The 27,519-nt window shown below is 41.0% G+C and overlaps 1 protein-coding gene across 1 annotated transcript in view; it reads right to left on the bottom strand.

The window, feature by feature from the left end:
• The window catches only part of LOC133541481 (transient receptor potential cation channel subfamily M member 5-like), a 106,869-nt gene that overhangs the window by 57,448 nt on the left and 21,902 nt on the right, over window positions 1-27,519 (bottom strand). The window contains exons 3-5 of the mRNA XM_061884921.1: window positions 17,119-17,305; window positions 9,055-9,235; window positions 4,275-4,444 (exon numbers count right to left, since the gene is read on the bottom strand). Coding sequence (XP_061740905.1) covers window positions 4,275-4,444; window positions 9,055-9,235; window positions 17,119-17,305 — 538 coding nt within the window. The remainder of the gene's footprint in view (window positions 1-4,274; window positions 4,445-9,054; window positions 9,236-17,118; window positions 17,306-27,519) is intronic.

Below are 27,519 nucleotides of genomic sequence, written 5' to 3'. Positions count from 1 at the left end.
CTATGTAGAGTGGTTCTTTCCATCATTTTCAGCAGACTGAATTGCAAGACTATTACTAGTACTTAATACTTCCTTACATGGAGCCATATAAAACCTTTCCTGACTGTATTACTTTAATAAAATTGTAGGAAAACAACTTTTCAAATTAATAGATCTCACTGATACCCGGAGCAAACTAAGTCAAGAACAAGGTGCTAGTAGGAGTGGTATCAATCCGATACCAAGAAAATATAGAGCCAATATTCTTGATACTGATACTTTTTGCTTAACATTTTTAATCATTGAATGATTTTGAGATTTGGAGTTTAATTTGTTGATCATAATTACAATCAGAACAAAACAAAAGGCAAAAGACAAAATAAAAAAGGGAACAGTTTAACTAGCTATAAATTGGAGCTGTTCTGATCAGGGTTTTATGGTGGCGATTCCTATACCGATCATCCATGAGTGAGTTCAACCAATACCGATTGCATGTATTGTACACATATTTCCAGACTGCATGAAAATAGAGAAAGTAACTTCACTCTAAAAAATGAAATGAATCAGGATTTTTTAATTATAGGCCGGTATCATTACTTTCACAGTTCTGGAGAAGTTATTTACAATTACACAGAATACATTTCTAAATGAATTTAGGATTTTAACACGGTGGTAGAGGGTTTAGTGCGTCTGCCTCACAATACAAAGGTCCTGAGTAGTCTGGGGTTCAATCCCTGGCTCGGGATCTTTCTGTGTGGAGTTTGCATGTTCTCCCCGTGACTGCGTGGGTTCCCTCCGAGTACTCCGGCTTCCTCCCACTTCCAAAGACATGCACCTGGGGATAGGTTGATTGGCAACACTAAATTAGCCCTAATGTGTGAATGTGAGTTTGAATGTTGTCTGTCTATCTGTGTTGGCCCTGCAATGAGGTGGCGATTTGTCCAGGGTGTCCGCCCGATTGTAGCTGAGATAGGCACCAGCTCCCCCCTCGACCCCAAAAGGGAATAAGCAGTAGAAAATGGATGGATGGAAGTTCCAGCCAATATGGGTTTCGACCTAATCATTCAACTGCTACAGCAATCATGGAATTAACTGAATAAATCAGCAATGCAATAGATAAAAAGCACTATTTAGTAAGCAAAATAAAAGCCACAACCACCATCAAAACCCTGCTGACCAAGGTTTACAGTTCCCCTCGGACCAAACATGAGCGCATGGAGAACACAGACAAATGGTCACCTACAAAGCTCAGTTCTAGCTCCAACACTCTTTAACCTCTACCCAGCACCGAATCCCGTAAATTAATCTACGCAGATAACATCTGTCTGGCATTCCAAGTACCATATTTCAATCATCTGGAACGGGTGCTCACTGAAGACTTCACTAAACTGGATCAGAACTTCACAACTTGGCATCTGAAACCAATCCCAGCAAAAACTGTTTCCAGTGTATTCACTCTCCACAATGCAAATGCTTCTAGAGAACTCAACATCTATCTGAGTGGGCTTAAATGTAATCATGCCCCTAATTCAACCTACCTTGGAGTGACCATTGACAGGACCCTATCCTTCAAGGAACATATACAAGAGATGGCGGATACCGTAAATTGATCGCATTCCTTCAGGCCAAAGACCAGGGTCTCTGTAAAAACCACACCCGTTGAGCAGCACAGTTGCCCCTGTAGTGTATGGTTTAGTCTCAGGAATCACAGCTGCCTACAGACCCAGGCTCCATGTCTGGAACAACCTGCTCTGCAGCTCAACACAACCATGAGAACCATAACCAGAACGATTCGCACAAAAGAACTCCCCTGGCTCCCTGTCCTATCAAACATTGCACCACCCAAAGGATGCTTCAACAGGTTGAAAACTCACCTCATCTACCAATCCACAATGACATCCTCAACCCGCCTACTGCTTGACTCCCATTCAGACACCCCATTTTGAAGAATTTACTTCACCATCCAATCAGCTTGGGAGAAATATCCAAGGAGGTCCCCAATAAACATCTGGTGTCAGACCCTTCCCAACAGGTCCCTGGCAATGACCTCCCAAGGAGACAGTTGTCGACCATCATCAGATTCAGTACTGAACGTGACCCGTGCTTGGCCAGCCTTCACAGATGGGGCAGTAGAGAGGAGCAGACAACGTAACACATCATTGAAGCCTGCCCTCCCCAAAGACTGAGAGGCTGAATAGTCACCCTCCACACAGCAGAACAGGAGACCACTGCCTGGCTTAAGGAAAGACTTTACGTTCACTATAAAAATAAACAACATAGAGTCTTAAAATTGCAACATAATTTGCGAAGTACCTCAAGCATCCGTCATAGAACCTATACTTTTTCTTCTATACTGTATGTAAGTGAAATTGTGACTGTGTCTCGGTTACCGAGGCAACCATCATGTGGCCCGCCACGTCGTTTTCTTCGGTCCGTCACATTATTTTTAATATGACCAGCCACATAATTTTACGTGGCCCACAAGGAAATCTGTGTGGCCCGCCACATATTTTATGAAGCTTGCCACATCATTTATGTGGCCTACGAGAGCCTGGAAATTATAATGCACTTTAAGGCTAAATGTATTTGTTTTTTAAATTTTGACATAAAACATTACTATATGCAATTACATACGTTCTATATTTTAATATCATCTGTTATATTACCCTTTCGCTAAACTCTTATTGATCTACTTGTTAATTTCCTTCTAATAGCTGTTTATTTTTGCGCTGTAGCGGTTCTATCTATACTTCTTAAAGGGGAACTGCACTTTTTGGGGGAATTTTGCCTATCATTTACAATCATGATAAGAGACAAGAAGACAAAAGTTTTAGGTTTTTTTTTGCATTCTAACATGTACAAATAGGCTTGTTAAAGGTAGCTAGCAGTGCAGCTAATCGGAACAATCAATTCAACTTCTAAATTGCTTTAAAAATGCATTGAAAAACCGCCTGCAATACTTCATTTACGTTTCATAACATGTATAATACCCAAACAGTAGCAAAATTGTTACTATAAGAGCGAACACTAAGGAACTATTTTTCTAGCATAGTAACACATCAGCGTGCTACGGTATTAGCCATAAAAGTTAACCACGGCAAGAGATAAGCTAGCTTCTACCTCAGCACGAAACGCGTTGGAGATTGTAATGCATAACACACTACGATAAGTCACCAATCTGTATTGACTGAAAAACATGAACAATCATATTAAAGTATCCGTAAAGTACTAGCCCACATTTCATGCTTTGTTTGTACACAGCTAGCCAGACAGACTATGTACTGTAGTTGTACAAACACGCATGACGTGCTGCGTGTATCATGATTATATAGTGTGACTCACTCGATTGACAGTTGTCTGTTTGGTCCAGCTGGCCGGGGACATTTTTTCTGGTTTATTTGGGAAAGCACTCAATTTATTTCAAAATAGCGTGGCTTCATTTTCCACATTTTGCAGCTTCGAGCCACTTTCACTTCACTCTCTAGGCTTCCGAAGTATGAGCAATAATAATATGGACTGCTTGCTTTGCAAGCGTCCATTCACTGCTGCTTGCAGCATGTGAATGTGCGCTGCCAATGCAGCGGGCCTAAAGTTTTTAAAAGTTGACGTATGAGCAATAATAACATGGACAGCTTGCATTGCAAACATCCATTCACCACATGTGAATGGGCGATTGCATTGCAGTAGGCCCATAATAAAAGTTGAAGTATGAGCAATAATAATATGGGCTGCTTGCATTTCAGCAGGCCTATAATATTGTAAAAATGTGAACAAACAAAAAAACTAAGACAACTGAAAAACAAAAAAAATCCCTTGGTAGTTACCCTGTTTGGATCGATCCACCCACCCTCAGTCGTGAGGAGAACAAGACCATGGAATGCCCTCCATCCATCCATTTTCTACCGCTTATTTCCTTTTTTGGGATCGCGGGGGGCGCTGGAGCTTACTCAGCTACAATCGGGCGGAAGGCGTCGTACACCCTGGACAAGTCGTCACCTCATCGCAGGGCCAACACAGATAGACAGACAACATTCACACTCACATTCACACACTAGGGCCAATTTAGTGTTGCCAATCAACCTATCCCCAGGTGCATCTCTTTGGAAGTGGGAGGAAGCCGGAGTACCCGGAGGGAACCCACGCATTAACGGGGAGAACATGCACACGCCACACGGATAGATCCCGAGCCTGGGATTGAACCCAGGACTGCAGGACCTTCGTATTGTGAGGCAGATGCACTAACCCCTCTGCCACCGTGAAGCCCGTTCATGGAATGTACAGGGCTTAATGAGTACCTCTGCATTAACGAGATGTTGTCTGTCGAAAACAATGCCCCAGGGTGCGATTCCCACGGCTATGACTTTCTTCTTGGAGAGCTTCGAAGCTGCAGCGCTGTGATCCCTCACCGCCTCGCCGACACAGCGAGCCACGCCTTCTCGTAGACCGCCCGTAAAGATCCAGGCCCCTGGGTGAGAGAGGGGGTGTGATTTTGATGGGTTTTTCAAAACATTAAGGATATACAGTAAATACCAAAATATAATATGTTGCAATTTCAAGTTTCTAACTCCTCAAAGAGGAACTTCACTTTTTTCCCTATGTAAGACAAGAACACATGTGGTTTACTTTTTTTTTAATGTATTCTAAGTCGTAAAATGTGGCAAGGACGAGGTGGCTAACAATGGAGATAATGGAAGTCCACTATTCAGCCCATAAAAAAACTGCCAACAATACTCCATTTACATCTTCTGACCTGAATACTACCCAAGTATTAGCGATATTGTTAATATAAATGCCAGTGCAGACAATCTTTTTAGCGGTGCCGTGATCACAGAGAGCTAACAAGCTTAGGCTACTATATTGACATATTGAGTTGGTGAATGTTAATTCATATTTCCAATTATAAATCATGCCTCCTGGTTGGTTACGGAGGCAAACTAAATCAAACCGGTATCTCTTGGGGCTCTGGTTCAATGTAACATTTACTCAACATTCGCTGTTACAAAAAATCCAATCATAAAAACTTGGGTTCAGTTCAAGCGCTATTTTGGTTTCCAGACTATTTCTAGTCTTGTACCCATCACTGCTAATCATGCTTTCCCTCCCTCTCTTGTCGATAGTGCCTTTTTAAGGTGGTTAAGTCTGGGGATCAACAACATTAAAGATGTATACATTGACTTTTGTAGAACTTAGTGCTAAATTTTCACTCCCTAATCAACACTTTTTTAGATTTCTGCAGATCCGCAGTTTTGTTTGTAATACTTTCCCTTGGTTCCCAGAGTTACCGACTGACACAGTTTTAGATGCGTTTCTGACACCGCTTCCAACTTTAAAAAGGTTTTTTGATTGATACTTTTATTAGTAGATTGCACAGTTCAGTACATATTCCGTACAATTGACCACTAAATGGTAACACCCGAATAAGTTTTTCAACTTGTTTAAGTCGGGGTCCACGTTAATCAATTCATGGTAAACTATATGTATTTATAACCACATTTGTTTTTTACGCCCAGAGTCTCTAAATTCAAAAAGTCACTTTTGAAGGAGGATTAGGGGTGACCTAATCCTGATAACTGGACAGAGATCTTAAAGGCCTACTGAAACCCACTACTACCGACCACACAGTCTGATAGTTTGTATATCAATGATGAAATCTTAACAAAGGAACACATGTCAATACGGACGGTTTAGTTTACTAAATAAAAATTTCAAATTTCCCGCGGAGTTTCCTGTTGAAAACGTCGCAGAATGATGACGCAATGATGACGCGTGTTTGTGACGTTATTGGTTGGAGGGGACATATTAGCTAAGCACCACTTACGGCTAAAAGTCGCCTCTTTTCATCGCGCAATTACACAATATTTTGGACATCTGTGTTGCTGAATCTTTTGCAATTTGTTCAATTAATAATGGAGAAGTCAAAGTAGAAAAATGTAGGTGGGAAGCTTTTAGCCTTTAGCCACACAAACACACGGTGTTTCCTTGTTTAAAATTCCCGGAGGTGAAGCTTTACTATGGATCAGAGCGGTCAAGCGAACATGGATCACGACTACATGTCAACCGGCAGTTTTCGTTGAGAAAATTGTGGAAATAAGTCGCCTCTTACCGGAGATCAGCGGAGCCAGCGTCCTCCTGCTGCGTGACTTCTCTCAAAGACTCTGGCGTCAAAACACCCGTGGCCACACCCCTCCGACTTTAATTTAATACATATGTTTTGGTTCTGTTCGTCCCTAAACAGCTAACGGATGAAAATGTTTAACACTTTGTCTTTGGTCTTTCGCAAAAGGATTGAACCAAATCCTCTCAGTGGACTTGCATCATTCATTACTCTGTTACCTAGAAGAATCAATGTGTGAAATTCGAAGGCAACACCACCTCCTTGCCAGACCCGCTGGATTAAAGATATTCTGTACTTTCTCAAACTAGAGAAGATTAGGCCAACATTGAATGGTTGTTCTGCAAACTTTCAAGAACTGTAGGGTGCTTATGTAGGAAAACACTGCCCTCCAAATTAACCCTGATTGAAACACAATTGAAATGTGGGTTGTTTATGAGCCTTTTGTATGTTTTTTATATGTTGTATCTTTCTGGGGCTATTAAGGAATGCAGAGGTCTGTGGATTTATGTTGATATCCATCGGTGTATGCTTTTTTGTTTTTTATTCGTTTTTCCTAATTTATTTATTTAAAAAAGTATCAATATTATTAGTATGATTGTTTAGTTGTTGTTACTTGTTGGGGGTGGGTGTAAAAAATGAAAAGCATGTGATGTGTTTGTCTGTTCCTGTCAATTATGCATCTTAAAAAACGATTAAAAAAATGCGGGGATTAAAAAAGTATTTCTGCTTTTTTTTTTAATTAAGAAAGCATGCCTCTCACCTGGATAGTACAAGGATGTGGCCATAAACCAAGAAATTGGTCAACTTTGACATCTAACTTGAGATGGCAAGAAAGACACGATAAAACGCTAGTGTGCGGCACCCTTTTTTCCAAACTTGGGTGAGGATTATGATTAATGATTAAACTAAATGCATTAACTAGTAGCCACGTTCAATACAGTGGTAATTAAAGTAGTCTAATGAGTAACAACTTGTACTAAAAACAAAAACAAAAATTCCCACAAGAAAAACGTGGCTTGCCATTTTCAACCCCCGGCATTTTGTAGAAATATAATCAATTCATTATTAATGGGGTTTATTGTTATAGGTTACAAAATTTTGCTTTGTCATTTACAACACAAATCTGAGATGTTTTGTTCAAAAAGCTTAGCATATATTGACATAGTTTGTAACGCTTTTTAGCATCTTTTAATATACAAAATTAATAAAGTGGCCTCACATTCTTTTTTAGTGTGTGACCATCAATAGGGAAAGGCTTGGACCAATGTTCCTCTTAATTTTTCATGTGTCTGATCAAAACACACCAACTTCCTGAGCATTTCTTGGACTACATGTGACCACATGAGAAGTGCACACCAAACCATGAACCTTACCACATACAAAACCATCATTAAAGCGTATCATTACACACCTGTTTACTCATTTTATCAATCCTAGATAATTCTCATTAATAGGTGTGAGCTTTTTTAACACTGTGAGAAGTTTCAAACGCTACTAAAAGCTGTCAAACCACGAGCCACACCTACTTCATTACCCAACGTACTTTTCCATTTACCTGCCTTTGTTCTCCTTGCCTGCCACATCCACCCGGGCTTTACCTCGGCTCCCACATCTAACTAACCCCTGCCTAAATACTTTGCCACTCCATGCTTTTACTTTGAAGTTTATTTTGCACTGAAACAGTAAGGCACCTGAACATGGACAACATTTATTCAATCGGATCCCCATTCGGATTAGAACGTTACCGTGTACATGGACCCTGAAAAGAATTATCTGAAAATGACATGCATTTGCATGCATCACACCTTAAATCGGAATACTTTACTTTGACTTCGGAAAGGAGTTTTATCATTTGTGCAATGGCGTCATCTTTTGGACGAGTTTGCTCACTGCAGGTGCTAAATAAGCAGTAGACTTCCACTGTAAACGGACAAGGCTTTGTGCATTTCCTTGCCCACTGGGTGTGAGTTTTCCTTGCCCTTCCGAGGATGTCGTAGTCGTAGTGGTTTGTACAGTCCTTTGAGACATTTGTGATTTAGGGCTATAGAAATAAACATTGATTGATTGATTGATTCTGCTAACCCGACGTTGTTACAGTATTTATTTGTATATATTTTTTCCTTCTGTTCACTTCTTTTGTTTTACCTCTCTTTTTAAAATGGAACTGTTCTGTGCTTTGGCCCTGCGATGAGGTGGCGATTTGTCCAGAGTGTACACCCCCTTCCGCTCGATTGTAGCTGAGATGGGCACCCGCGCCCCCCGTGACCCCCAAAGTGGTAGAAAATGGATGGATTGATGTTTTGTGCTTTATATGTTGTGATTATGTACGGGTCTTCATGTTACAACATTCTGTGTATGTGTTTTTGGCTAGCAGTTAACAAATTATTTTATTGGTACATCGACACATGACACACCAGACCATACTTTTGTTTTTGCTAGTCTCGTTTTAAAGCAACAAACTCATCAGTATATAATGCTATGTCTGTACACGGTGACTGGGTGGGAGAGACAGCAGCAAGACGATCGCTTTATTCCGAGACGATTACATTTAGTCTGACATTAAAGACGTGCGCAGTAAGGATCAATCTAACCCGAATTACGGAAAATATGTTTTAATGTGCTCCAATCCGAATGACTTTCGGCATGAAGAACCGGTCTCATGGAAAGAAATTTTGATCCGAACATGTGTGATCGGGTCACAATATTCCAAAGGGCATGTTTACACGAAGCATTTTTATCCCGGTTAGGCTTTTATTCCGATTAAAAGGGTGCAGTTGCCTGAATGCTGTGTAACTAGGCAGTATTTGTTGTTGTTGTATCAGACTGCTAAGTGTTTATAATAAAGTTAACCACACATGTCAACATAAATGTACCTATTTTTTTGTACAAGGGAGAATCTTGAGTCTCAAATTTGATGTTGACAAAAGCGGTTGGCCATGTATGTTGCACGGGACTCTTACCTGTACTCTGTGCAACTCGAACCAGCCCATTCCTCAGGACATCTCTCACCCATGTTTTGATCGTCTCACGTCCTTCGCCTCCCACCACTGACACCACCAAATTGGGTGAGGGCAATCGCCAGTGTGTGGTCAGCAGGGTGTAGATTTTTTGAGGTGGTGTGTCACATGATAACCGCAGAAACTACAAAAAGGACAAAACGATCATTTGGGTATCTTCGAAAACAAACGTGGAAGTGGTAAACAACAGTGCAGTGTTACAGTACTCAATCGATAATTTTTCTTTTTTTTTGATAACCAATTCCACTGTAAAGATCTTACATTTGTTTTAAAAGCCAGGACTTTACCTTTTAAATTAAAATGTCAGCCTTTTAGTATTAAAAAAAAGTGTGAACGCAGACCTAGGACCTGACCTACTAATTAGCGTGTGAAAATTAGGAAATTGCACGTACTATTAGTGGCCCTCTTGCCAGTGATCTACTAATACGATACACGCGCCTGTAGCTAGGTTGCAGCAGTATCCTATGTAATTAATAGAGTCCCTATTCTACCCAGTAGAAGTAGAAAGCACTTTATAACAAGTGCAAAGTGGCTGTGCCCATGGAGACAATCATTTCCTGCTGTAGTGGCTGCTGTAGGCAGGAGCTCTGTGCTCTTGCATCATCCTTTTGTGTTTCCCTCTTGTTTTCATGTGTTATTATATTTTTTTGCCTTTTGGTCCGGGACCCTTTGGGACTGTGTGACAAGGGGTGTCACTTTCGTGACCTCTGTGGTGCTTTTTTTGTGGACTTCTGGATCTGCCTCCCGGGAGCCTTTTGGCCATGGAGACCAGCTGCTGGGTCTCTGCTACACCGGAGTCGGTTTGGAGGGACTGGAGGAGATGCGGATGAGGGGACAGGGCTGCGGAGCTGGCACTGAGCGCTGGGACGGAGAGGCTTCGCGGTGTCTTGGCTGGGTGAGCAGGTGTCGGACACCTCAGTCTCCTTGGACGTCCATGCGGACTGGACACTGGCCGAGAGTGGAGTCGGCTGTCTTGGTTGCTTTGTTGGGTCTGCTCCTGTCTCTGGCCATCCTCCTTCCACCCCAGCGGACGATTGCGTGGAACACCGCAGAGGCCACCACAGTGGATATGTTTCTTTTACTTTTTATTCATAGCTGTATGTAGAAGTGTCTGGTTGTATCTGCTGCTTTAATGTCTTTAATGTCGTATGTGTTCTTTGATGTTTGATGTTTCCCTGATGTGTACTATGGCTATGAGTTGTAGTTTTTTCCCCTTGGCCTCAGTCTGCACCCCCTCTCCAGGGCCCAGGCTAAGACTGATTTTTTTAATTTTATTTTAATCTTCTATTTTTTTCTCCCCCCCTTGTTTACCTGTATCTCATCTTTTTTTGTAAGGGGCGCTGGAAGCCGGCAGACCCGTCAGCGATCCTGTTCTGTCTCCCTTTAATGTTTGTCTGATCTTGAATGGGATTGTGCTGAAAATTGTAATTTTCCTGAAGGAACTCTCCTGACGGAATGAATAAAGTACTATCTAATCTAATCCATCTAATATCTATGACATCGTGCTCCGACCTGTGCTGTTTTGCCATGTTGCGGAACATGCAGCACACAACTATATTCTCTGACATTTGTTCTAGGCAATAAAGAAAGGGCAATCTATTAGGGGTGTCCAAAAAAAATTCTGGATGAATTTCGATTTTTATTTATGAATATTCTTAATTGATTCCCCAAAATTTTTTTTTAATCTGTCCTGTCCAGCCACTCAGGAAAATCATATCTGTTATATCTTAGAAAAGATAAGTGTTGGATACTTCTCTGGTTGCCTTATTTGTATTTGGCTTTATTAAATGTATGGGTAGAATTTTTTTAAGCAAAACCATTTTTCTTTTAATCAATATAAAATTTAAATCAGAGCCGTTTATCTATTTTATGAAGAAATGTAGTTAATCATTGAACTTGCACCCAATGTTATTCAAAAAAAGTATTGATTTTGAAACGAGTAGCGTTTTGAATCGAGAATTGATTCCTAAATAAATCGTTACCCCCCAAAAATCTAATCGAATCATCTGGTCCCAAGATTCGCAGCTTTACAATCTATTCTACAAAACTCAAGAAAGTCAGAGTTGCCTGATTTGCTAAGGGTTTGCTTGTGTTGTGTTTTCCTCCAGTCGTGGGCAGAGCCTCTCTCTTACCCCTTCGGGTGTTTAGCAATTTGGCCTTTTTAAGCCCTGCTCACCACCACAGCCAGTGCCAGTTATTGACTATGATTTACTCTGCTGCAAGGACGTTTCCACTCGCTTGGCTCCATTAGGATCACCTCAGCCAACACTTACCTCTTGTGGCTTCATCCTGGTACAGTTGTGTAGCTTATTCTTCACTCCATTTGAGTGTGCCTTTTGTTTATTCCCACTACTTATTGGTATTGTTCATTATTAATAATGCTATTTCTATTGGTATTTTTATTGCTCCAATTGTAGTGCAGTAATGCTCATTGTCATTTCTGTGTTATTAATATTTACTTCACCAACTGTGTCTTTACAAAAATCCTATTTGTACATATTGTATTTGCCAATGCTATTCTGTTTTTGTTGTTGTTGTGATTGTTGTCTTACTTCCTCTTGTCCCCGGTATGTCCCCATCTATTCCTTTTTTTCTCTTTCTATCCCCACCTGCTCCAGTCCGGCTGCACCAAACATTAATATAAATCCATTCACTAAAGTCAAATACAAATAAGACATCGCCTCATTCTCACAGCCCTTTGTGCGAAACTGTGCCAGTTTGCGCATACCTCTCAACCCTGCTCTATATAGACTCAAAAACAGACTAAATGATTATATTTGCATCTTCTCATCCGGGTATTGTGGATATTCTAATAATAGGCATATATTCTGCATATAAATAAATATAGACACGATGAAAGGATTCTGCTTGCTATTTTTCTCAATTAAGAGACGCAATCCTCAGCCCACAAGCTTCAGAGTTCAGCTTTGCGCGCGCTATCAAGTTTGCACTTTATTTAGAACACGCAAACCTACTGTTATTCTCAAACTGTGGTCCACGTACCACAAGTAGTACGCAGGCTCTCGCTAGACGTACACCAAAAAAAGCCTATGATTAAAGTACAGTGTTTTATTTTCCTATCTTTAAACATAGTGTTACTGGTCAAACTGTGTGTAATGTTACAGTGGCAAAAAATATTGAATATACTTGTTAAATAAAACCTCTTATTGTAATGAATACTTAGGTCTACTACACTACTGTTTTTTAATGTTGGTCATTATGGTGGTACTTGGAGAGAGAAGTGTTTTCAGGGGTGGTACTTGGTGAAACAGATTTGAGAACCACTGCTTTAGTAGATCAGTCCCTTATCTCTGGACCACAGTCCTCATGTATAATTTTATACACACTGTACGCTACCTTTATATGCACACAATATTTTTTTAATAATCCGGATGTTCTTTGTACTTTCAAAACTTCTGAGAAACACCTTTTCAGATGCCAATTCACAATCAAAGTCATTTTCAAGGTAGCAAAAACCATGGCACATGCCTGTGTGAATCTGAAAATTGGGTCATATACCTAATATGCTCATGTATCACAAAGGATTGTGGGATTTGTTATTCATAGTATTATTATTTGTAAAAGAAAATGTATTCGAGAATTGTTATAGCTGCTTTATAATTAAGTTAGTTTTAAACGAGAAAAGCAATGGTAAAAATGTCCAGAATCCAGACGGTGATGCGGATCAGCCCCAAAATGTAATCGTTTGAAACTCTCCCCATAACCTTTTGAGCCATCGACAGCGGAATGAAAAAAAGCGTGTGAGGCCATCTGGCATACATACAGTAGGGTTATCCCGATACCAATATTTTGGTACCGGGATACATTCAACATAAGTTTGTTATTGCAATCAAAGAACAATGTTGACATGAAATGAAATAGTGAACATACTAGACCAGTGGTCCCCAACCTTTTTGTATCCGCGGACCGGTCAACGCTTAATAATTTGTCCCGTGGCCCGGGGGGGGGGGGGTGTCCTTTTTTTTTTTTTTTTCCTTCTTTGTCATGAAAAAGGGACGTTTTTGTCATGAAAAAGGGAGGTTTTTGTGGTTGGTGCACTAATTGTAAGTGTATATTGTGTTTTTTATGTTAATATAATAAAACAAAAATAAAAAAATTCATTTTTTTTTTTTTTTTTAATAAAAAATTCTTCTGCGGCCCGGTGGTTGGGGACCACTGTACTAGACAACCTCTCTTTTAGTAGTAAGTAAGCAAACAAAGGCTCCTAATTTACAGTATCTGGTTGACGTATGCAGTAACATATTGTGTCATTTTCCATTCTATTATTAATCTACAAGGGATGGCGTGGCGCAGTGGAAGAGTGGCTGTGCGCAACCCGAGGGTTCCTGGTTCAGTTCCCACCTAGTACCAACCTCGTCACGTCCGTTGTGTCCTGAGTAAGACACTTCACCCTTGCTCCTGATGGGTGCTGGTTAGCGCCTTGCATGGCAACTCCCTCCATCAGTGTGTGAATGTATGTGTGAATGGGTAAATGTGGAAATAGTGTCAAAGCGCTTTGAGTACCTTGAAGGTAGAAAAGCGCTATACAAGTACAACCCATTTATCATTTATTTACTTGTTAATTTACTGTTAATATCTGCTTACTTTCTGTTTTAACATGTCATATCTACACTTCCGTTAAAATGTAATTATCACCAAAAACTTACACCTGGGCATAGGTTGACTGGAAACACTAAATTGTCCCTAGTGTGTGAATGTGAGTGTGATTATTGTCTGTCTATCTGTGTTGGCCCTGCCATGAGGTGGCGACTTGTCCAGGGTGTACCCCGCCTTCCGCTCAAATGCAGCTGAGAGAGGCTCTAGCACCCCCCGCGACCCCGAACGAGACAAGCGGTAATAAATAGATGGATGGACTTATTCTTCTATTAATTGGATAAGTTTTGGGTGATACTACAAATTCTGGTATAAATCTAATAATAAGTAGTTACAGGATCATACATTGGTCATAATTAAAGTTCTCATGTGTCCAGGGACATATTGTCTGACCTTATAAACAATAAAAAATGAAAAACATTTTGTGATAATACAAACTATCCTTGTTGTATCGACTGTATACGGCTCTTGTACTTGGTATCCTTACAGTCGATGTCTGTGTAGATCCACCCATGGCATTTGTTTACATTGAAGAGCGCTAGCTTGCTATTAGCTGTTAGCTCTTGTATCTTCCTACGGTGTGTAGTCAAGCATGTTTAGCTATTCCCCGTCCTGCAGGGATGATACTTGTAAGAAGCACACTTTATTTGTCGCCATGGAGGCAAGGATTAGTGATTTAGAAATAGCTAAAACACTGCTGACTGCGGACGGACGTTATCCGCTAGCTAGCTATGTTTTAAAGTACTTCTTGTAGAGCGGCGCTTCAGTGTTTACAGCTTTATCTTTTTTGTAAGTTTTTAAGCCAAAATGCGTCCATTTTCCCTTTTCTGTTTCCACACTGTGTCTGCTTGAAAGTACTCCGTGCGTGTGCATTGCCTAGCATGCGCTTCTGCTCGTTCTACCAGCACCGTCATATCCGGAGGGGGAAAAAAAAAGTACTGGTATTTTTCAGAAGTTTTTCATTTATTAGTACCACGTTAATTTTAGTACCGGTATAGACTTAGACCTAGACCATATCGAACAACTCTAACACAAACACACAGAAATGTTAACGTAAGGTAACGCAAATGTAATCAGTTGTTTCTTAACCCATTTCGGACATTTCCTGAAAGTCTCATGAAAATCCGCAAAAAAAATGTTGAGTTATGTTTCTAACTATTCAACTAACTGTGAAACCAACAGCAACTATTGCATAACTTTGTGGCAGAAGTAAAAGGCCTTGAAGCCGTTTACACAAAAGAAAAGCAGTTTTTTATTTTGTTCCCTTTGTCTACCCAAAATGACTCCAACCATGACCTTAAAACCAAGGTAAGTACTGAAATGTGATAATGCCGTATGGTTACACCCTTATTATACTTGCACAATTTCAGCCTTCTGCAACGGTGGTTCTCAAAATGTTTTCACTACGTACCACCTCAGAAAAGACTTGGCTCTCCAAATACCACCATAATGACCAACATTAAAATACAGAAGCGTAGTATGCCTAAGTATTCATTAAAAACGTGGCAGAAGTTTTATTTGACAAGTTTATTTTATATTTTTGGCCATTGTAACATTACACACAGTTTGAACAGTAACACCGTGTTTGAATATAAGAAATAAAAACACTGTACTTAAATAATGAATAAAATAAAATTAATTGCACACAAAAGTGTGGGATACCCCAAATGGAACCTGCGTACCACTACAGCTTAGTCAGTGTTCTACAATAACCAGAAGTTAAAGTTTGCACCGGAGGCTAATGTATTGTCCTCAGGTGTGAATAGATACAGTCGTGGTCAAAAGTTTACATACACTTGTAAAGAACATAATGTCCTGGCTGTTTTGAGTTTCCAATCATTTCTACAACTCTTATTTTTTTGTGATAGAGTGATTGGAGCACATACTTGTTGGTCACAAAAAAACATTCATGAATTCTGGTTCTTTTATTCATTTATTATGGGTCTACTGAAACTGTGACCAAATCTGCTGGGTCAAAAGTATACATACAGCAATGTTAATATTTGGTTACATGTCCCTTGGCAAGTTTCACTGCAATAAGTCGCTTTCGGTAGCCATCCACAAGCTTCTGGCAAGCTTCTGGTTGAATTTTTGACCACTCCTCTTGACAAAATTGGTGCAGTTCAGCTACATTTGTTGGTTTTCTGACCTGGACTTGTTTCTTCAGCATTCTCCACACATTTAAGTCAGGACTTTGGGAAGGCCATTCTAAAACCTTAATTCTAGCCTGATTTAGCCATTCCTTTACCACTTTTGACGTGTGTTTGGGTTCATTGTCCTGTTGAAACATCCAACTGCATCCAAGACCCAACTTCCAGGCTAATGATTTTAGGTTGTCCTGAAGAATTTGGAGGTAATCCTCCTTTTTCATTGTCCCATTTTCTCTCTGTAAAGCACCAGTTCCATTGGCATTAAAACAAGCCCGGAGCATAATACTACTACCACCATGCTTGACGGTAGGGCTGGTGTTCCTGGGATTAAAGGCCTCACCTTTTATCCTCCAAATATGTTGCTGGGTATTATGGCCAAACAGCTCAATTATAGTTTCATCTGACCACAGAACTTTCCTCCAGAAGGTCTTATCTTTGTCCATGAGATGTTAGTTGAAACAAAAATTGAGCCATTTGGCCACAATACACAGCAATATGTTTGGAGGACAAAAAGTGAGGCCTTTAATCCCAGGAACAATAGAATGGCCTTCCCAAAATCCTGATTTAAACGTGTGGACACGAAGAAACAAGTCAATCTCAGAAAACCAACACATTCAGCTGAACTGCATTTTGTCAAGAGGATTGGTTAAAAATTCAACCATAAACTTGTGAGTGGCTACCAAAAGTGCCTTATTGCAGTGGGAGGGGGACATGTAACTCAATATTAACATTGCTGTATGTATACTTTTGAAACAGCAGATTTGGTCACATTTTCAGTAGACCCATAATAAATTCATTAAAGAACCAAACTTCATGAATGTTTTTAGTGACCAACATGTATGTGCTCCAATCACTCTGTCACATTACTGTAGAAATTATTGGAAACTCAAGACAATCATGAAAATATGTTCTTTACAAGTGCATATAAACTGTTGACCACAACTGTACATTTCGGAATAAAATGTTAATCCCCAAATGTAAAACTACAAACAATAGAATGCTGACTTAGTAACTTTCCTTGAAAGTGTTCATACTGTAGATACTCTAACCATAAGTGTGTAGACACATGCAACAGCCATTGCAAACATGCTTTGAGAACCAGCTTGCTGGCAAACAATAGCCGATCGAGTTGCTGTGTCAAGGTTGGGCTTGCCATGTGGGCGTGGTTTAAAGTCCTGCTTCTTGCTCCTTGAAATGTGACTGCAGAGCCGCATGCTTGTGTGAGAGTGTGCTAAGGACTCACATAACTGTGCCTGCAACTGGCGCCAGCAAACTCGAGCTCTCCGAAGGCATCGGTGGGACACTCTGTGGTGTGCTTGCTACTGTCCCACAGGTGGACAGCATCCGGGGACTCCTCGGTCTCTTCTTTCTCCTCAGGGAAAGTGTTATGCAAGTTCCGCACGCCACCACAAAGACACAGCTCTCCATCACTGACAAAACACACACACAAGGATTGTCATCCCACGATTTTGAATGTCTCTGTTCCATTGCCAACCTTGTCTCTTCATTGTTAGGTAAAAACGCTAATGAAGTGTAAACCCTATAAGATAGGATCGTTCATCAACTAAAAAGTATGTTTCATACATCTTTGAGTTTTTCTCTGGGTGGGCGATGAGGCAAACTTTGTAAAGTAAATACAGGGCCACCACTAACGATACTGATGTTTGTTACGTCTCGTCTTGATTACTGTAACGTGTTATTTTTGGGCCTCCCTATGTCTAGCATTAAAAGATTACAGTTGGTACGAAATGCGGCTGCTAGACTTTTGACAAGAACAAGAAAGTTTGATCATATTGCGCCTATACTGGCTCACCTGCACTGGCTTCCTGTGCACTTAAGATGTGACTTTAAAGGTTTTACTACTTACGTATAGGGATGATGTTTGATAAGAAATTATCGAGTTTGAGCCCATTATCAAATACTCTCATCGAACCGATTCCTTATCGATTCTCTTATCGAATCCAGATAGGTTGTTGTATATGAAGAAAAACACAATATTTGTTTTAACAAAAGCTCACTTTTATTTTATAAGAAAAAAGTTAAATAAATATTGACTGTTACCCATCTAAAAAAATATATGACTGTTGTTACCCAAAGTATATTAAGTGGGATTTTTCAGAAAAAAAAATATATACAGTAACACAAAAACAACCTGTGTCTGTGATCACTTTAGGTGTAAAAATAATAATATAGTGTTAAATAAAACCAGTCCTTTGGGCACAAAACTGAAAATAATACCGCTCTCCTAAAAGTGAGCTTCTGCTGCTATTGGAACATACCAACTACACACACTATGACACTAAGAACACCACTGTCATCAATCAACAATTATTTCACCTTACATGAGAGCGAAGCCTGGCAATAATTGCATAATGCCTGTTCTGCCCTCACTATACGTGTTGAGGTTATACAGCATGGCAGACAGCTAACAAACAATCCAAAGCAGATTAATCCATTTAGGCTCTTTATTGTTGTTGATCTTGCTTTGTCTTTTCCTATCTTTACTTTTATCTTGCACTTTTTTTTAAACTGAAATACACACAATAACAAATGTATAAGCTATGTGATTCAATTAACACACTGAAATGTAATACATAATATGTAAATATTAGCTTCACACAAATATACATTACTATCATCAAACAAATACTTCTGAGTGTTGAAACTATTTCGATGGTGGATATATATGACTGGCAGCCATCTTAAGTCCTCAAAACATCCATTGAAATAGTGCATAAAAATCGTTTTTCAATAAACATCTTAGTATCAAATTTAAACAGTTTACACCTTAATATTGAGTTACATAAACAAGTTAAACAGTTTACTTACAGACTTATCTTTTCCAAGGCTTGTAAGAGTTAACACAACTTGTCTACTTCTCAATTGTCTCTACCCGGAAGTGCCCAGACTAATGACGCGTAGTATTTTCATATCGCCACAAGGTGTCAGTAAGAGTCTACAATCAAATGGGCATAACATTGCAGGTTCCACAGGGCATTTCCTGTACGTGGGAAGGGATTCGTCCCTAAGGATTCGAATAAATAACCAACTATTTTTCTTTACTATAGTGCAGGGTTTTTCAACCTTTTTTGAGCCGAGGCACATTTTTTGCGTTGAAAAAATACAGAGGCACACCACCAGCAGAAATCATTAAAAAACAAAACTCAGTTGACAGTAAAAAATTGTTGTCGCAATTGTTGGATATGACTTTAAAGCATAACCAATTATGTATCACTATAGATCTTGTCTCAAAGTAGGTGTACTGTCACCACCTGTCACATCACACCCTGACCTATTTTGACTTTTTTGCTGTTTTCCTGTTGTCTTGCGCTCCTATTTTGCTGGCTTTTTGTCTTTTTTTGGTATTTTCCTGTAGCAGTTTCATGTCTTCCTTTGACCGATATTTCCCGCATCTACTTTGTCTTGGCAATCAAGAATATTTATGTTGTTTATATCCTTCTTTGTGGGGACATTGTTGATAGTCATGTCATGTTCGGATGTACATTGTGGAGGCCATCTTTGCGCTGCAGTAAGTCTTTGCTCCACAGTTAGTCTTTGCTGTCTTCCAGCATTCAGTTTTTTTTACTTTGTAGCCAGTTCTTTTTTTGTTTCGTTCTGCATAGCCTTCCCTAAGCTTCAATGCCTTTTCTTAAGGGCACTCGCTTTTTGAATATTTTTGGTTTAAGCAATAGACACCTTTTTACCTGCACGCTGCCTCCCGCTGTTTCCCACGTCTACAAAGCAATTAGCTACCTGCTGCAACCTACTGAGATGGAAGCGTATTACACGGTTACTCTGCCGAGCTCTAGACCACACCAACACTCAACAACAACACATCATCTGCAGACTAGAATTACTGGTTTGCAAACAATTATTTTTAACCCACATCAGTGAAATTAGATAATCTCCCACGGCACACCTGACTGTAACTCACGGCACAGTAGTGTGCCGCGGCACAGTGGTTGAAAAACACTGCTATAGTGGCCTCGATAACAGGAACCGGTTCTCAAAAAGGGATTCGAGTCCATGGAATCGGTTCTTTTCTTATCGAACAACCGGGAGCACCGATTTCGAACATCATCCCTACTTACGTATAAAATATTACACGGTCTAGCTCTATCCTATCTTGCTGATTGTATTGTACCATATGTCCCGGCAAGAAATCTGCGTTCAAAGAACTCCGGCTTATTAGTGATTCCCAGAGCCCAAAAAAGTCTGCGGGCTATAGAGCGTTTTCTATTCGGGCTCCAGTACTCTGGAATGCCCTCCCGGTCTGGAATGCCCTCCCGGTAACAGTTAGAGATGCTACCTCAGTAGAAGTATTTAAGTCCCATCTTAAAACTAATTTGCATACGGTAGCCTTTAAATAGAGCCCTCCTTTTAGACCAGTTGATCTGCCGTCTCTTTTCTGCTCTGCCCTCCTCACCTCCGTGGAGAGGTTATTATGTTGACCACAGATGATGCACTAGCTGTTCAAAGTCGAGACCTGGGGTGGACCACTTATCTGTGCATCAGTTAGGGACGTCTCTGCGCTGCTGACATGTCTCCACTCAAAGTGATCCCCTGCTGCCCCCCACTATGGACTGAACTCTCATACTAATATGTTAGATTCACTATGGACTGGACTCTCACACTATTAACTAGTTCCACTCAACGTCCATTGCACCGGTCGTCCAGAGAGGGAAGGGGGTTGGGGGGGCATCCCCACATCTGCGGTCTCCTCCAAGGTTTCTCATTGTATCCCATTGTGTTATGACACACGCACGTTCCGTTTTTCCATCTTCTGCGGTAGCACTCAACAGTTTCACTCTGAGCGCGTCCAGACACGCACCCAAACAACGCTCCCACACACAGCAGGAGAGACTCATCAATCAAGACACCTGGCACTGATTTTGGACGACAGCATAAAGAGCCTCGCCGCTGACTCCTCGTCGTCGGAACGTTGCTTTTTGCTTGCAGTAAGCCTTTCGTATCTGACTCTCCACCAGTGATCCTTTCCTGTGCTTGTTTTCCTCCTACCTTGTTTTTGATCTCCTTCGTCTCTCCTTCATCCCACAGTCCCTGCCTCCATTCCCGCTGCCATACTCCCCGGAACCCTGATTGCCTTCCTGATTCCCCGACACATTGCCTGGACTTTGGACGCTCTCTCCTACAACACGACCACGCCTGGACACCGGACTTCTTTGCCTTCTCCCTCTGGATATGTATTCCACCATTCAACACGCATGACAACATTCTTTACGGTATCTTCATATGTTAATTCCAGCACATAGTTCACATTCAAACACATAGTAGCATACACACCCTATGTAATCATAAATCACTCAATAAATATTGAGTTTGCACTTCCGTTGTTGTGCCGTCTCCTTCCCCCGTCTTCGCCTTAACACATTGGGTTGCGTTTTTTCTTGCCCTGATGTGGGATCTCAGCCAAGGATGTTGTTGTGGCTTGTGAAGCCCTTTGAGACACTTGTGATTAAGGGCTATATAAATACACTTTGATTGAGTGATATCAATACTTTTTACTTAAAATCTGTCAAGATCACTGAATTTTTTTGACTTTTATCTGCTGGTCGTGGTAATACCCAGAATAGGATTTTAGGCAAACATACAACATCCATCCATCCATTTTCTACCGCTTATTCCCTTTGGGGTCTTGGGGGGCGCTGGTGCCTATCTCAGCTACAATCGGGCATATTTGTGAAAAATGTATCAAACAAAAACATTTTTTCTCGGCCAAGACCAATAATTTGTAGTCAAGGAGGCCCTTAACTGATATTTAGAGCTGAGGCACAAGACATTGATACAACGTTGATTATTTATCTTAAAGGTAGAATATATGTAGAATATATTTATACTATTCATATATCATACATTATATATATAATATTATATTATTTATTATCATTATTTATTAAAATTCCAAGATGGCGGCGCCCGGACGGGCTGCAACATTGCGGAGCTCCTGCTAAAGATGGAACATTTGGCAGAAATACCGGACAATTCTACAAACTTTATGGCTGGCTCACATCGTGGTCACTCCGTGATCACGTACGACCGCCAGACACTTCTGGATGTGGACACATCGGGCCGTTTTGGACTGATAGACGCGTGCGTGCTAAACATGCTAACTAGCATGGGAATACGTCGGCGGCTACATCCAGCGGCCTGTGAAGCAGGGGAGTCTAGTAGCAGCGGGGGCCGTCTACGGAGCAGACGCCAGCGGTGTGATCGGAAACGCGGATGTCGAGCGGGGCTAAAAACAAAGCAGAAGGCTAATCACCACAGAACACCACTTCCCTCCATACCGAAGACGGATTTAGATGGAAAATGCGAGACTACTGGTCTGGGTAAGGAGTCAGTTAAATTAGAACGAGTTTTTTCTGCTTTGAGTGTTTCAGAGTTGGACATGTGTTTTACTGAGGTGGCTAACTATGATGCGTGCAGTTTATCAAAGCAACAAACAAACAATCGGAAAATCCCCCGTTACTGAGGTGGCTAACCATGATGCGTGCAGTTTATCAAAGCAACAATCAAACAATCAGAAAATCCCCGTTACTGAGGTGGCTAACCATGATGCGTGCAGTTTATCAAAGCAACAAACAAACAATCGGGAAATCCCCGTTACTGAGGTGGCTAACCATGATGCGTGCAGTTTATCAAAGAGACAATCAAACAATCGGAAAATTCCTGTCGTATCTATTCCTAGATATGGTCGTAATTATATTGAATGCACTGGGCATAATAAACACAACATTATTAATATTGCTACTACGGATAATTTGATCAAAAATTCCCTGAAACAGCCCACTACCTATAATATAGGCTTTTTAAACATAAGATCATTGTCTCCCAAAACGTTATTAGTTAATGATATTATCAGAGACAACAATCTTAACGTCATCGGTCTCAGCGAAACCTGGCTTAAACCAAACGACTTTTTTGCGCTAAATGAGGCATGTCCTCCTAACTTTACACATGCGCATATTGCCCGTCCGCTTAAAAGGGGTGGGGGGGTCGCACTAATATACAACGAAAACTTTAACCTTAGTCCTAACATAAATAATAAATATAAATCGTTTGAGGTGCTTACTATGAGGTCTGTCACACCGCTGCCTCTACACCTGGCTGTTATCTACCGCCCCCCAGGGCCCTATTCGGACTTTATCAATGAATTCTCAGAGTTCGTTGCTGATCTAGTGACACACGCCGATAATATAATCATAATGGGGGACTTTAATATCCATATGAATACCCCATCGGACCCACCGTGCGTAGCGCTCCAGACTGTAATTGATAGCTGTGGTCTCACACAAATAATAAATGAACCCACGCATCGCAACGGTAATACGATAGACCTAGTGCTTGTCAGGGGCATCACCGTTTCCAAAGTTACGATACTCCCGTATACTAAAGTATTGTCCGATCATTACCTTATAAAATTCGAGGTTCAGACGCATGTTCGTCAAACTAATAATAATAATAACTGCTATAGCAGCCGCAACATTAATGCTGCCACAACGACAACTCTTGCTGACCTACTGCCCTCGGTAATGGCACCATTCCCAAAGTATGTGGGCTCTATTGATAACCTCACTAACAACTTTAACGACGCCCTGCGCGAAACCATTGATAACATAGCACCGCTAAAGTTAAAAAAGGCTCCAAAAAAGCGCACCCCGTGGTTTACAGAAGAAACTAGAGCTCAGAAATTATTATGTAGAAAGCTGGAACGCAAATGGCGCACGACTAAACTTGAGGTGCACCATCAAGCATGGAGTGATGGTTTAATAACTTATAAACGCATGCTTACCTTAGCTAAAGCTAAATATTACTCAAATCTCATCCACCGTAATAAAAACGATCCTAAATTTTTGTTTAGTACGGTAGCATCGCTAACCCAACAAGGGACCCCTTCCAGTAGCTCAACCCACTCAGCTGATGACTTTATGCAATTCTTTAGTAAGAAAATTGAAGTCATTAGAAAGGAGATTAAAGACAATGCGTCCCAGCTACAACGGGGTTCTATTAACACTGATACGATGGTATACACGGCGGATACTGCCCTCCAAAATAGTTTCTCTCGTTTTGAGGAAATAACATTAGAGGAATTGTTACAACGTGTAAATGGAATAAAACAGACAACATGTTTACTTGACCCTCTTCCTGGGAAACTGATCAAGGAGCTCTTTGTATTATTAGGTCCATCAGTGCTAAATATTATAAACTTATCACTCTCCTCGGGCACTGTTCCCCTAGCATTCAAAAAAGCGGTTATTCATCCTCTTCTTAAAAGACCTAACCTCGATCCTGACCTCATGGTAAACTACCGACCGGTGTCTCACCTTCCCTTTATTTCAAAAATCCTCGAAAAAATTGTTGCGGAGCAGTTAAATGAACACTTAGCGTCTAACAATCTATGTGAAACCTTTCAATCCGGTTTCAGGGCAAATCACTCCACGGAGACAGCCCTCGCAAAAATGACTAATGATCTATTGCTAACGATGGATTCTGATGCGTCATCTATGTTGCTGCTCCTCGATCTTAGCGCTGCTTTCGATACCGTCGATCATAATATTTTATTAGAACGTATCAAAACACGAATTGGTATGTCAGACTTAGCCCTGTCTTGGTTTAACTCTTATCTTACTGATAGGATGCAGTGTGTCTCCCATAACAATGTGACCTCGGACTACGTTAAGGTAACGTGTGGAGTTCCCCAGGGTTCGGTCCTTGGCCCTGCACTCTTCAGCATCTACATGCTGCCGCTAGGTGACATCATACGCAAATACGGTATTAGCTTTCACTGTTATGCTGATGACACCCAACTCTACATGCCCCTAAAGCTGACCAACACGCCGGATTGTAGTCAGTTGGAGGCGTGTCTTAATGAAATTAAACAATGGATGTCCGCTAACTTTTTGCAACTCAACGCCAAAAAAACGGAAATGCTGATTATCGGTCCTGCTAGACACCGAACTCTATTTAATAATACAACTCTAACATTTGACAACCAAACAATTAAACAAGGCGACACGGTAAAGAATCTGGGTATTATCTTCGACCCAACTCTCTCCTTTAAAGCACACATTAAAAGCGTTACTAAAACGGCCTTCTTTCATCTCCGTAATATCGCTAAAATTCGCTCCATTCTGTCCACTAAAGACGCTGAGATCATTATCCATGCGTTTGTTACGTCTCGCCTCGACTACTGTAACGTATTATTTTCGGGTCTCCCCATGTCTAGCATTAAAAGATTACAGTTGGTACAAAATGCGGCTGCTAGACTTTTGACAAGAACAAGAAAGTTTGATCACATTACGCCTGTACTGGCTCACCTGCACTGGCTTCCTGTGCACTTAAGATGTGACTTTAAGGTTTTACTACTTACGTATAAAATACTACACGGTCTAGCTCCATCCTATCTTGCCGATTGTATTGTACCATATGTCCCGGCAAGAAATCTGCGTTCAAAGGACTCCGGCTTGTTAGTGATTCCCAAAGCCCAAAAAAAGTCTGCGGGCTATAGAGCGTTTTCCGTTCGGGCTCCAGTACTCTGGAATGCCCTCCCGGTAACAGTTCGAGATGCCACCTCAGTAGAAGCATTTAAGTCTCACCTTAAAACTCATTTGTATACTCTAGCCTTTAAATAGACTCCCTTTTTAGACCAGTTGATCTGCCGTTTCTTTTCTTTTTCTTCTATGTCCCACTCTCCCTTGTGGAGGGGGTCCGGTCCGATCCGGTGGCCATGTACGTCTTGCCTGTGTATCGGCTGGGGACATCTCTGCGATGCTGATCCGCCTCCGCTTGGGATGGTTTCCTGCTGGCTCCGCTGTGAACGGGACTCTCGCTGCTGTGTTGGATCCGCTTTGGACTGGACTCTCGCGACTGTGTTGGATCCATTGTGGATTGAACTTTCACAGTATCATGCTAGACCCGCTCGACATCCATTGCTTTCCTCCTCTCTAAGGTTCTCATAGTCATCATTGTCACCGACGTCCCACTGGGTCATTATTGTCACCGATGTCCCACTGGGTGTGAGTTTTCCTTGCCCTTATGTGGGCCTACCGAGGATGTCGTGGTGGTTTGTGCAGCCCTTTGAGACACTAGTGATTTAGGGCTATATAAGTAAACATTGATTGATTGATTGATATTATTATCATTGTCTATTGTGAGGGAACTATGGTGCTGAATTTCCCCCAGGGATCAATAAAGTACTTTCTATTCTATTCTATACATACATGTCCTTTAAAACTGACCTTAAAACAATGTTGCAAAATGCTTGTATTTGAAAATTGAGAACTTTGGATCCATGTTGCTGGTTGGGAAATTACCAATTTCAATGGTCAAATCAACGTCACAATCTGACATTGAGTAAACGTGATCAAAAAGCATGTTGTTTCAACGTATGTGTGTTGTAAAATATTGGTTGGAAAATGACCAAAATTCAATGGTCAAATCAACGTCAGGACCAGACATTGATTAAAAGTTGTCAAAAAGGCATGTTGTCCCAAAATTATGTTTGATTTGCTCAACGTCAGGACCGAATTCAACAAGTTCTCAACAAAGTTTCAATGTCTTGCGCCTGCTGGGAACTGAATGTGGCGTGGCACGATGCCACGGCATTTTTATTACCACCACACCTTGAAAATGAGGTTGTTGTTTTTTACCTGAAAACAAAATTAAAGTAATGTATTATATTGTATCCCCCAGAAGAAATCACAGAAAGTAAACAAGCACACACATTACTACTGGACCTATCAATGATAACAATGTAAGATTATGAACATCCCAACAAAAAACTATTGTTGTAGCGTAAACGTAAGGTAATGGAATGGAATTTATCCGGATCAGCGTACTTGCCAGCCCTCCCGGATTTTCCGGCAGACTCACAAAATTCAACGCCTCTCCCAAAAACCTCCCGGAACAAATTTTCTCCCGAAAATCTCCCGAAATTCAGGCTGAGCTGGAGGCCAGGGCTCCTCCAGCTCCATGAGAACCTGACTCAGCAATGTTGTGACCCTCTTAAACAGGAAAATACTGCCATCTACTGTACATGGAATAGAATAGAATGTAAATATATTCTACATTTAAGTGCAGTCAAGGAACATGCATTAGGGAGTCTGTTCTGAAGCCCACAGTAAAGAGACGTAACTTCATCACATCGCCTGGTTATTGACTCCAACCCAATATATTACACCATCGACGAGCAAAATGAAGAAATACGCTTGCAAGTTCCAGAACGATTGGAAACAAGAATTTCAGTTTATCCAGGAGAGTTCGAAGGGGAAGGAGTATGTTGCCTGTAAATTTTGTAGAACAGACTTCTCCATTGAACACGGCAGCCGAACAGATATACTCGGCCATGAACGGTCAGCGAAGCACAAATCGTCCGCAGCGCAGCATTGTTCACAACCCAGTATTATGGGCCACCTTGCAAAATATAGACCCGATGGTGTAACTTATGCTGAGACAAAGACGGCTCTGCTGATAGTTGGAAGCAACATCCCGTTCTCCTATGCGGATGTCTACAACAAATCCGTGATATATGTTCCCGGATTCGGAGATCGCTCGCCAATACGCAAATGGAAGAACAAAGGTTACTCAAATAGTGAAAGGTAAGTGTTGTTGTTGTTGTTTTTTT

This window comes from Nerophis ophidion, linkage group LG23 (genome assembly GCF_033978795.1).
Source record: "Nerophis ophidion isolate RoL-2023_Sa linkage group LG23, RoL_Noph_v1.0, whole genome shotgun sequence".
Classification (NCBI taxonomy): Eukaryota; Metazoa; Chordata; class Actinopteri; order Syngnathiformes; family Syngnathidae; genus Nerophis; species Nerophis ophidion.
This window is presented reverse-complemented; position numbering and strand designations above follow the sequence as displayed.